This window comes from Myxocyprinus asiaticus, chromosome 24 (genome assembly GCF_019703515.2).
Source record: "Myxocyprinus asiaticus isolate MX2 ecotype Aquarium Trade chromosome 24, UBuf_Myxa_2, whole genome shotgun sequence".
Classification (NCBI taxonomy): Eukaryota; Metazoa; Chordata; class Actinopteri; order Cypriniformes; family Catostomidae; genus Myxocyprinus; species Myxocyprinus asiaticus.
In genome coordinates this window covers 25,610,493-25,623,722 of record NC_059367.1, presented here as the reverse complement: position 1 = coordinate 25,623,722, position 13,230 = coordinate 25,610,493, and the positions used below count along the sequence as shown (strand labels likewise).

The window sequence follows — 13,230 nt, the reverse complement described above, 5'->3', positions numbered from 1 at the left end:
TTGCAAAAATGGCAAAGAGGCTAAATATTTTCTCCTCTGTAACCTTGTGACTCTCACCAATGGATGGAGGCACAGCAGTGACTCTTCATGCGTGAGGCAGATCTGCTATATTGGAGACAATGCCCAGCAGGAACCATGGAATGTGGCCTGGTCTGTGAGCGAGGAAATAGACTCTCTACTAGCATGTGCATGTAGAGAGTTCAGGTTTATTATGCTATTTTGTATTATTTGAACTCAGTTACAGACACTACTATGTGAAGCTGTGCACTTACTGTATACTCTTATACAATAACAGTGGGGTTCAATATGAGTGCACTTGAGAAGAAGCTTCTATTTTGCATTTGTGCAATCTGTGTACAGATTTTACACAGTTTCATCGTTTTTTGGTATACAAATTTGAGTTGAACTGAAAAACTAACACAAGTTTCAAAATTTCTTAGCATTTAGTATTTTTTTGCTTTAATGACAGCATGCAGTCAAACGGGCATGGACACCACAAGTTTGTGGAAAACTTGATAATCCATGTTATCTCATCATGATGAGATGACACGTGTCAAACTGACGGCCACATGAATGGTCGGACCCAGGGTTTCCCAGCAGAACATTGCCCAGAGCATCACACTCACTCCACTGGCTTGTGGTCTTCACATAGTGCATCCTGGTGCCATCACTTCCCCAGGTACTTGTACATAGCCGTCCACGTGATGTAAAAGAAAACGGGACTCATCGGACCAGGCGACCTTCTTCCATTGCTCCAAGGTCCGGTTCCGACACTTTGCGTGCCCATTGTAGGTGCTTTTGACGGCAGACAGGGGTCATCATGGGCACTCTGACCGATCTGTGGCTCCACAGCCCCATACGCATCAGGGTGCGATGCACTGTGTGTTGTGACACATTCCTCCCATAACCATCATAAAAATTTTCTGTGGCTTGTGTCACAGTAGACCTTCTATCGGTTCGGACCACACGGGATAGCCTTCTTGCCCTCGCGCATCGATGAGCCTTGGGCGCCCAACACCCTGTCACTGTTTTTGTGGTTTGTCCCTCCTCGGACCATTGCTGGTAGGTACTCACCACTGCTGACCGGGAGCACCCCACAAGCCTTCCCGTTTCAGAAATGCTCTAACCCAGTCGTCTGGCCATAACAATTTTGCCTTTATCAAAGTCACTCAGGTCGTTCCTCCTGCCCATTCCTCCTGCATTCAACACGTTGACTATGAGAACTGATTGTTCGCTTACCATCTAATCTACCTAGACCTTGACATGTGGCCTTGTTAGGAGATGATCAAAGTTATTTGCTTCATCTGTAAGTGATCATATTGTTTTGGCTCATCAGTGTGTATGTGCACAGTATTCAAAAAGAACCATCAAATACATTCAAACAACAGTTGCACACTGACACTACTGCATACACATCCAGACAGAAATGTACCAGACAAAGTGAGTCATAAAAAAGTGAAAAAGATACAAAGCACACAAAGCATATATGATTTCACTGTAAAAAAAACAAAAAAAAAACAACATACTGGAAAACACTTAACATCTTCAAAGCCATAGAGGGATTACATTTCAAAGCACTTCAACATTTTCAACACCATGAAACCACACATGCACGGTCACTCAACAACTGCATTATAGTCACCTCTCTCAAAACTCAGTTCAATCCTTGGCAATGACTTTTCTGCATGATGCACTCACAACGGTCCACAGAAAACATCAATGTTTTACAAATTGCAATTCTACATTGACAAAAATGTTGTGTCATCACGTTATGGATGATCATCATGATGGCACCGCGGATGGCTGCCTCGGTGTGGAGCTCCTCAGTTCTTTTGTTGTTTTTGTTTGTTTGTCCTGTGTTTAGTAATCGTTTTCCAGTCAGTTTAACAGAGACGAACTGCTGAACATTCGACAGCATGTACCAGACAATCTTTTCCTGGTTTTTGAATATTCAGACATTTTGCTAGACATTTTAGTTGGAGGCGCAACTCTGCTGTTCAAGAGACGCAGGCGAGGAAGACGAGCCTGTGCGCTGGTCAAACTCCGTCAGCATGGATTTTGAACAGCGCTACCGAGTATTCACTTAGGGAATCTCCGCTCTCTTAATAACAAAACAGATGAACAACATCTCCTCACCTGCACAAACAAAGACTTTTCAACCTCTGCTTCCTTGTGCTTCACAGAAACCTGGCTGAGTGAAGCCATTCCGGACAGCGCGTTACATCTGCCGGGCTTCCAGCTGTTCAGAGCGGATCGCATCACGGAGTTAACGGGGAAAACGAGAGGCGGTGGAACATGCTTTTATATCAATGAAAGTTGGTGTACAGATGTAACAGCGTTGAAGAGGATGTGCTGTCCTAATTTGGAAGCACTCTTTATTAACTGTAAGCCTTTCTACTCGCCGCGGGAGTTTTCCTCGATTATTCTGGTGAGTGTGTATATCGCACCAAACGCATGTTTGAACACAGCGCTGCAACAGCTGGCTGATCAAATCACAGACACAGAACAAAAATACCCGGACTCAGTTATTATTATTCTTGGGGATTTTAACAAAAGCAAATCTCACACGTGAACTGCCCAAATACAAACAGCACATCACATGCCCCACCAGAGACAGGAACATACTGGATCATTGTTACACAACAATAAACAATGCATATCGCTCTGTCCCTAGAGCAGCTTTGGGCTCTCTGATCACTGTCTGGTTCATCTTCTTCCAACCTACAGGCAGAAATTAAATTCAACCAAGCCGGTATTAAGGACTGTAAAGAGATGGACCAATGAAGCAGAGCAGGAACTACAAGCCTGCTTCGATTGTATGGATTAGAGTGTTTTTGAGGCTGCAGCCACAGACTTGGATGAGCTCACAGATACTGTTATATCATATATCAGTTTCTGTGAGGATATGTGCATTCCTACTAGGACTTATTTCAAGTTCAACAATGACAAACCGTGGTTTACAGCAGAGCTCAGGCAGCTTCGTCAGGCCAAAGAGGATGCTTACAGGGGTGGGGATAAAGTCTTGTACAATCAGGCCAGGAACACACTGAACAGGGAAATCAGAGTGGCTAAAAGGAGATACTCTGAGAAGCTGAAACACAAGTTTTCAGCTAACAACCCTTCATCAGTGTGGAGTGGCATGAAACAACTTACAAATTACAGGACTCCTACCCCCAACCCTGTAGGGGACAAACAACTGGCTGATGACCTGAATGTGTTCTACTGCAGATTTGAAAGGCCCAATCTCACACCCCACACCCACTCTGACCTTCACTTCACACAAACACCAACACCTCCTGCAACCCCCCTCCTCCCCCCCTCCTGCTACTCAACCTGCACTTAAGATCTGTGAAGATGATGTGAGCCGTGTCTTTCGGAAACAAAAGACGAGGAAGGCTTCAGGCCCAGATGGCATCTCACCAGCGTGTCTTCGATCCTGTGCTAACCAGCTGGCCCCCATCTTCACACAGATCTTCAATAGATCACTGGAGTAGTGTGAAGTCCCATGCTGCTTCAAACACTCAATCATTATTCCTGTCCCAAAGAAACCAAAAATCACAGGACTTAATGACTACAGACCTGTCGCCCTGAGGTCTGTGGTCATGAAATCATTTGAGAGACTGGTGTTGGCCCACCTGAAGAACATCACTGGACCCTTTCTAGATCCCCTTCAATTTGCTTATCGAGCAAACAGGTCTATGGACTATGCAGTCAACATAGGATTGCATCATATCCTGCAACATCTGGACAGACCAGGAACTTATGCAAGGATCCTTTTTATGGACTTCAGTTCAGCTTTCAACACCATCATCCCAGCTATACTCCAGAATAAATTACACCAACTCTCTGTTCCCATGTCTATCTGTCAGTGGATTACCAGCTTTCTGACGGACAGGCAGCAGCTTGTGAGATAGGGGAAACTCACTTCTAGCACCTGTACAATCAGCACTGGTGCCCCCCAGGAATGTGTGCTCTCCCCACTACTCTTCTCCCTTTACACCAATGACTGCATCGCCAAAGAGCCCTCTGTCAAGCTCCTGAAGTTTGCAGATGACACCACTGTCAACAGCCTTATCCGAGATGATGATGAGTCTGCATACAGAAGGGAGGTTGAACAGCTGGCTGTCTGGTGCAGTCAAAACAACCTTGAGCTGAACACGCTCAAAACGGTGGAGATGATTGTGGACACCCCAACACTGACCCCCCTCACCATTCTTAACAGCACTTTAGCAGCAGTGGAGTCATTCAGGTTCCTGGGCACTACCATCTCACAGGACCTGAAGTGGGAGACCCACATTGACTCCACTGTGAAAAAGGCCCAGCAGAAGTTGTACTTCCTTCGCCAGCTGAGGAAATTCAACCTGCCACAGGCGCTGCTGATACGGTTTTACTCAGCAGTCATTGAGTCTGTCCTCTGCACTTCAATAACTGTCTGGTTTGGTTCAGCTACAAAATCAAATATCAGAAGACTACTTAGGACAGTTCGGACTGCTGAGAGGATTATTGGTTGCCCCCTGCCCACCCTTCAAGAACTATACACTTCCAGATTGAGGAAAAAGGCTGAAAAATCACTCTGGACACCACTCACCCTGCCCACTACGTTTTTGAACTGTTGCCTTCTGCTTGCCTTCAGAGCTCTGAGCACCAGAACCGTCAGGCACAGGAACAGTTTTTTCCCTCAGGCTATCCATCTCATGAACAGTTAAATTGCCCCATTGAGCAATAACTATGTGCAATACACAGTTTAGTCTTTTTTATATTTATCCAACACATCCAACCTCTTCTGCCATTTCATTCCTCTGAAAAAACAAAAAAACAAAAAACAAATATGTATATATATATATATATATATATATATATATATATTGTTGTACACCGGAAGCTCCTGTCACCAAGACAAATTCCTTGTATGTGTAAGCATACTTGGCAATAAAGGTCATTCTGATTCTGATTCTGATTCATTTCAAATATTTAAATAATTACATTGACCAAGCGGGATACTTTTTTTTAATGAAATTCAAACCATGCTTGATTTAATTTCTTTTTCTCAGTTGTTTACCTCAACATAAGTTCATAACATCTGACTGTATCGTGACATATCACTGTGAGAGATCTGCCATTACCCTACAATAACAAATGCACACACACAAACGCATTCCACATCTGGCACACACAAAGATGAGGAGGTTTCCAAATACATTTATGCTTTGAAACTAATATTGTAAATGAACAATGCTAGTTTCAAAGGATATATGTGTTTGGACCACATCTCAAAAATGGAGGGCAGGTTGGAACACATTTGGCTATACTATTCAGCAGTAGGTCCACACAATAGGTCCCTATTTCATTTGTCTGTGAAATAACCTCTCTAGAGAAAGCATTCCCAAGGTGCCTTGATCTTGTGCCAAAACACAATCTCCAATGTTCAAGAAGTTTACTCTATTAAATGTATAAGGAGATTAAAGCAAAGAAACTGCTGTTTAAATATACTAAATTGAAAGCTGTGTAACCTTTACACAGAAAAGGTTAGTAAGCAATTTTATCACACTAAAATCATGTTGACATGCATATTGCTAATGTCTTGTGGCTATACTTTTGAACAGTGAGTATTTTAATGTTTACGAATTGGCCCCATTCACTTCCACTGTAAGTGTTTCACAATAACCCAGGAGAGGCAAGTTAAAAAATATATTTTGTAGTATTTAATATAATGCCACAAATGCTGTCAATTAAGCTTAACTAACGGAATATTCTTTTAATGATGGCTGACTGCAAATTCTGCATTTCTATAATGACATCCAAAACCGAAAAACTGTTGCTTTTGCATGATGCAGCATCCACACCACTAGGTGTCAGTATAAGTCCAAATGACTGCCATATTGCTGAGGGCAACATAAACAGTAATTATTGAGTGCAGTAATGAGTTTAAATGATCACACACTTCGCACACAGTCAGAATATTTACTGCATTTGATGAAGAGCATTCCTCTTGGTCATTCTTCTTATTCATGAGCAGTATGAATACATTCCTGTATATATTTCATCCGGGATGTGGGCATTGTCTCGTGACCAGAATATATGACATAATAACAACAACTACGAAATCAATTTACTCTGGTTTTGCTTAACAAGTACAATTTAACCAAAGAACAACTTTCTTTGTTTACACTGTATAGCACTTACAGTAAAAGAACTGCCCGATTCAAATTTCTCTGAGTCGTTTTTTTAAAATAGCGTTTTGAATATGATGTCTCCTCAGTTTCCATGGCCTTATAAAATTTAAAAGAGTCCAGTGGATGCACACTTCAGAATTTGGTCAGATGTAGGTGATCTGGGTATTTCTTACCTACTGTTTTATGAACACTGAAGATGGTACTACTTAATTTACATACCTACTTATTGTAGGGAAATATGCTTATTCAAACACAGGAGTGTCAGAAAGTCCAAGATGACTGCCATTTCAGCACAACATAATGCACCTTTAAGTTTAAACTATCACAGTACATTTTACAATATTTGTGAAAATAATTCATTTTTATTAACAGTGTTGTGTTTCCGGTCATTTTGACCCAAACAATTTTTTTTTTTTTTTTTTTTTTTTACTTAAACCATTGGAATTAAATTCCTTGACTTTGTTCACATTTGTTCACATTTGGTATATGTATATTGGTATATATATTTTTATATATATTTTTATTATTATTATTATTATTTTTGTTTTACCATTTTCTTTACATTTTATTGGTTTCATTTCACTTTGTTACACCTGTTGTGTTCCCAGTCAAAAATGACCAGCCATTGGAAATTAATGGATTAGACTACAAAATACATAAATATTAAGTGTTCAGGAGAATCCCAGTCCTTTAGATGAGCACATATGTGGATGTGTGTGTAAGTGGGAATTTCATACACTAATACTCACTGCAGTTCGGCCTCAGAGTGAAACAAATTTGCTCATTACTAATTGAGACCTATCAAACAATATATAAAACATGGCTATCTCATCATTTTTATGTTTTTACCAATTCTGAATATAACTGTTGTAATAAATTGCAAATTATGAGAACAAAACAGTTGTAATTTGTCAGCAAATTAAAAAGCATTATTTAAGAATTGGTATGATTAGTTATATATATTGTAAAGTCCAGATTCTAAGCTTTAAAATGACACCTATTGTGTTCAGATCAAGCAAGTGGTTATTATTACATTATATATATATATATATATATATATATATATATATATATATATATATATATATATATACACACCACTAGCCCGGTATGATCTCAGATCAATGAATCCTTCTATCAAACAAAATATATATTTTTATGTGTTAAAAAAAGAAGTACAAAACCTGTCATAAATATTAAAAAGGAAACTGACAAAGAAATCTAATGCAATATATGCAAAATATATGCAATATGAGAGATTAATTAACAATCTTAGTGGGCCGGTCATTTTTGACCAGGAACACAAAAGGAGTTAGCACAAATAAACACAACACAAGGGTTAAATGAACTTTCTGACTCAAAAGCAACTTCATATTGGGCAGAGTGTGGGATCAGAGTTCTGGGTCAATGCTTAATCAGCTTCACAGACATCAGATGAGGAGAGTACAAACGTGTCTCAGAGAGTTTGAAAGCTAGCCAAAAATGCTTTCTGATTCCTTTTTTATGCTGGAAATATTTTGAGTCAGCAACTTTTGCCTGTAGTTTGACTTAATTTATGTTTCAGATATAAGCCCCACAGACAAAGCAAAGTTACAAATGCTGCCGTATCCTTTCATGTGTGGTGACTGAGCTTTACTCATATTCAACAGTGAACCTGCCCGCCTGGCTCTGAGCTCCCACGTACTCTGCCAGGGCCTGCTGCCCCCCCCCCCCCCACCCTTCTCTCTCTCTCTCTCTCTCTCTCTCTCTTTCTCTCTCTCTTTCTCTCTCTCCCTTTTGTGTTCACATGTGCTATCATTCTTTCGTCTCCCACAGAAGAAATCATTCAAAAAAGAGCTCCTGGCATGGTGCAGCTGAGAGCCATTGAGACAACAGTGTTTGCCCATATGTACTTTTCCCCAGAACTCACAGAACACAGATTTTCAGTGCTAAAAAAATTTGGCCTCTGTTGAGTGAGACTTATAAGACAGAGTGATAATGTGCAACTATTAGACTTTATGTTGCAAAAAATACTTTTAGTTGGTCTAATTACTTTCTGCAAGCCAGTTTGTCTTTAAGACAAAGGGGTTAAAATTCTAGGTTCTTAGGATGCACAATATATTGGGACTATATCGGTTATTGGCTGACATTAGTGATTTTTTAAATGTATATCTATCGGTCGATATTGGATATTGGATTGCACAGAAGGCTATTTTAACCTTTAAAGCTGTGGTCACACTAAGCTTTGAACATGTAAAACTATTTCGGACACCGAGCCAAGAGGTCAGTGTGTGACGTTTTGATCTTCTATGGACCTTATTCACAATAGGGTCATCTTTCATTTTTGATAAGAATGATAAAGAGGCTGTATAGAATAGACTTACAGACTCTTCAATGGTTTGTGCTGTTGTTTAAAGTGAACTGGATCGTTCCACTGACGAAACATTGAAAAATGTAATTTCAAGAAATTTCAGTTGACAATTTTCCAAGTTGTGGAAAATTAGATGTGCCCTAGGAGCTTTATACTGTGGATGCTATTGAAGAGACTGTAAGTATATGCCTCTCAGCCTTATTTTCATTCACGTCAAATATCAAATATGGCGCTACTCTGAAGATCTATTTGTCACATGTCTTCTCGTCATTCGAATTCGTAAATCAGAGTTCACTAAACTTGAACTTTCATGCATAGTGCAACAGGAAATTTCTTCACATAAGTTTGCATTACTGGTCTCCCACGTTCAGATGCGTATAATTAGAAGTGAATGGAACGTGAAGTGTTGTGTGACCACGGCTTATGAGCGCTCTCTCTTGAAGAGTTCAGTCCCTTTAAGTTGAGTTGCTGTGCGCATAAAACAATAGAAGAGCTGTGTGTGATCGTGCATAAAATTGAGTTTAAGTTCATTAGCTGAAGAAAAAAAACAAAACAGGGAACAGATATCTTTATTTAATCAAAAACATTCCAATGTCCCTATTGACTTAATAGGAAATCATTTAATTTCAATGAGTAAAAATTAATCATTCAATCACCAATTTTATATCTGAAATCTGCATGTACATCCTTACAATGAAAACATCCTACACATGTAATTATTTATTTATTTAAAGTATAATATTTTCCTGTTTCTTGAAACCCCAAGCAAGTTATGTGTATCTATATCAGACAGTATCCACCACTAAAAAACTTCATCAGCGAACAGATAAGCTGAATGTAAACAAGTTCACTGAAACTGAAGTGAGATACAAACAGACATTTTCAGACTTATTTATTGTGAACATTGAAGTTTTTGTTCCGAGTTACTAATTTTATGTTTTTATCAAAAAGTGCCTTGTTCTCGTGGTCACTTGACTAAGAGCGCGCGCTTTCCCTCCCTCTATCACACGTGCAGCGGACGTGCAGAGAGGAAGACACGCAAAGCAAAGTTGATTAAAATTAAACTGATACGCTAGATTTAAATGGCAAACGAACATGTATTTATGACGTGTTGTCACCCTAAACAAGCAGATATTACAGCTTTTCCTACTTACATTACAACTTGTGGACAGTTTTCCCGCTTCCTTTGATGATCGTTGTGCTGCACTGATGGACTGAATAGGTGAATGCTCTGACAACGCAATCCAAATATATCTTCTCCCTCGTAACAAATATTATCCATAACAAGTAAATTAAACATTAAACCTGATTGTCACTAGAGGGTGAAATGCAACTGTCGTATCTGCAGGTCGGAGACGGTGAAACGGGGATGTTTTCGCCTGCCAGTCATTGACGCTCTATGAGAGTTTGGGCATTCTAAGATGGCCACTTGAACACTTCTGGTGGCTTCACCTCCTGCTGGCAGTTTAACTTTGCATCAGCGATCCAGTTATTTATGCATATCAGTGGGATTACTACTTAAAGTTAAAATTAAGGTATATTCATTTATAAAGAAAAACGTTATGCAGTTGTCAACCCTCCTATTTCCAAATGTATCCAGAGTGTTTAAATTAGTTGTTTAACCCTAAACAATGGCTCGAGTGCGGGATGAAAGATCTGGGTCAATGCCTAATCAGGTTCACAGACACCAGACAGGGAGAGAAAAAAGAGAGGCTAATCCTTAAACCAACAGAACATAACTCTTCATGACAAGATAAATTAAGCTTTAAAGGATCACCATTTTTTAATCAATATTTACAGCTAAAAGAGGCTGTGGTTACTTAGGAGTTACTTACTGTTTCAATGCAGGATTAAGGAGGAGTAAATCACTTTTTTAAATAAGGTTTCACTGATAAACTAACAGATACTGTGAATACACTAGTGCTCATGTTTAACTTTATTCTTAGCAGCCCAATTCAACAGACACCTGCAGTAGTAAATGTTTCAAAGTCTGGATTGATGTTTGAAGGATTTTGGCACCTTTGGCATGCATGCTTTTACACATACACATAAAGTCTCTAGTTGGCACACATATTCCTCTTTGAACACACCCAGGAGTGCAGTGATGTCACTTTTTCCTGGAATGAACCAATCAAATTAAAAGTAGGGTTTTTTGGAAAAATTTAAAATAAACACAATGGGCTTCAGTATTTTAAGTAATTTCATAATTTCTTATCATATCAGTACTTTTTCTAAAGTAGAACTTTTTGAAACCTAGTAATATATTATAAACTTTAGACTGAATGGTTTATGTTTGCAAAACATGAAAATGGAAAACTATACTTACAGTACATAAATAACTAGTCCCCTAATTTGCTGTTACAGACCCAATAAAACTGCCCTTAAATAGCACTTAGTTCCTCTGCAGGGGTGTATTTTGATGTTTTCTAGCCAGTGGCATGCACTTCCACTGAGACTAAAAACAAGCCAACAAATCTCTTAACCACCGCATCCTTGGTTGTTAAGAGCACATGGTAGTTACGACTATGTATATGATTTTTTCCTGTTTGCCATGTTCAGGTTTATGTTACTTGTAAATTACATGACTCAGATTACTAAAATGCATAAAATAACCTCAAATAAACTGTTGAAACTGTCCTTTGCCAATATTTTCTTCTCTCAGTGACAGTGTAACATTTATGTGAATGGTAATGGGATGCAAAGGGGCTCAGAATGAACAAAGCAGATTTAATGTCACGGTTGACAAAGTATACAATCTATTTTCTATCGGCAGGGGACATGCCCTGAGAGAGGGAGCATGGGGCCAAAATAATCATAACAGGAAAAAGGACAGTGCTGTTTCTGTGAGCACACTATCACATTCCCCAAATTCTCTCTAGAGTTGGCTATGCTCCTGTGTTTGTGCGTGTGTGTGTGCATGCATTGGTAAGTGTGTGAGAGAGTGTGCATCTCAAGATGGCACAGAAAGACAAACTTGCCCATGCCTGCACAATCCCTGTGGCTCGTTTGTCAATGGAGAGGGAACGAATTGACAACATTGTAAATTATTTTAACACCTGAGTCGTCATAGACACAACATTAAAGTCCTTGCTTTTGTTTTCAAATTCAGAAAGCAGGTTGATTAGTTCATGCTATTAAGCAAAAACAAATAAAAAAATAAACACTTTAAATATAGCGCATAAATAGAAAACCATAATGGAAACATTTTATTTGATGAAAAATCATTTTATCAAGGGCTTTTAGGATGAATACAAGTAAAGAGAGACACACTCTGATAATTTGTCATTGGCATTGCTTTAAAATATGATGCCATATGGCTTAGTCCCTCGCCTAATACCATTACCCACTACACTCTACAGAGATAAATTAAATATAAAATAGATGAAATATTAAATACAAAACTTATGTATCCTATTTTACCTGTATAGGTACCATAATGTCAGTTGCCAAAATTATAATGTTAAATGTGACAAACTTGCTCTTATATGCATCCCTTACTAAACCTGAACCACAAAAAGTTAACAAAACCAGACGATACTGGCAGGTTCTGGCTTGTTACTGTAGATGCTTGAGACTGATGATGATGATGATAATGATGATGTATGGCTTAATATAAGTGAGTTTGGTGCCAATACTTGGAACAAGCCAAAACTGAATCAATCTAGCATTGTTCATTCTGCTTGTCCATGTGGTATGAACAAAAAATAGGTCAACTGAGCAAAACTTTGAAAGGAGCTAATTCTGGTAAAACAAAACTTTAAACGTTCTGTTTCAACGATAGGCTTAAACATAAAATAAATATGTCTATAAAACGTAAATAAAAACAGTGCCTCTTTCTTTAAGAGCTAAAAGGAAACAAAGTGCATCACATGTGAAAAGCATTGGCATTTTTAAACTCACCGTCGGCTCTTTGCGCTTGCTCAGCCCTCGTGTTCCGTGCAAAGGCACACATCTCACGGTCAGGAGAACATGCAGAAGGAAAGCGCCTGACAGAATCCCGGAGACCCGCATCATCCTCCTGTATCCTCGAGCGCTGCACGGAAGGTGGAAGCGCGTGAAAGAGAAAGTAGCGGTGCAAATTGCTCGCGCGATGCGTGTGGACGTCTGCAGCGTGAAAACTTACAGTGATTTAAATGCAATGATTTCTTTCTTTCCTTTCCTCAAATACTTCGAGTTTTTTTTTTTTTTTTTTTTTTTCCTTATGGGCCGGAGTGACAATATTGCCCGGTCCCACGTGACTTTTAACTCTTTTGATGCTGGTATGAAATAGTCTAACTAACATTAAGTGAATTTTAATGTAAAATAAAACGTCAAGCCTACATAAGCGGCCCGGTTTAGCCACAAAACCTGCACAATTTTGCTAGATTGAATTGCCACTCATTAAATGATTCATTTATTATGTTTTTAAGTGTTTTTCTCAAAGTTTAGTTTAGATATCCATAATTTAGGTTTAGAATTAGTTTTACAGTTAGCCTTTGTGTAACATTTAGCGTGTAAGGTTTACAGTTAGATTTTTATCTAAGACTAGGATTCATTTATTTATTAATAAATGTATTTAAAAAAAACTGGCATTTGGTGTTAAATCCGAAAAAATGTGGCCGATTCGGTTTGTAACAACTCATAACGTAGGCTAATAACAAAGCAAAATGTAATAACTGCATATATAATGTAATACTTTCAAAACGTAATACATTTGTAAGTGCATAA

General features: G+C 38.8%; 1 protein-coding gene across 1 annotated transcript in view; it reads right to left on the bottom strand.

The window, feature by feature from the left end:
- Positions 1–12,685, bottom strand: part of LOC127415314 (stromelysin-3-like) — a 39,007-nt gene extending 26,322 nt beyond the window's left edge. Inside the window, exon 1 of the mRNA XM_051654024.1 lies at positions 12,424–12,685. Coding sequence (XP_051509984.1) covers positions 12,424–12,537 — 114 coding nt within the window. The 5' untranslated portion in view covers positions 12,538–12,685. The remainder of the gene's footprint in view (positions 1–12,423) is intronic.
- Between the last annotated feature and the right edge of the window lie 545 nt (positions 12,686–13,230).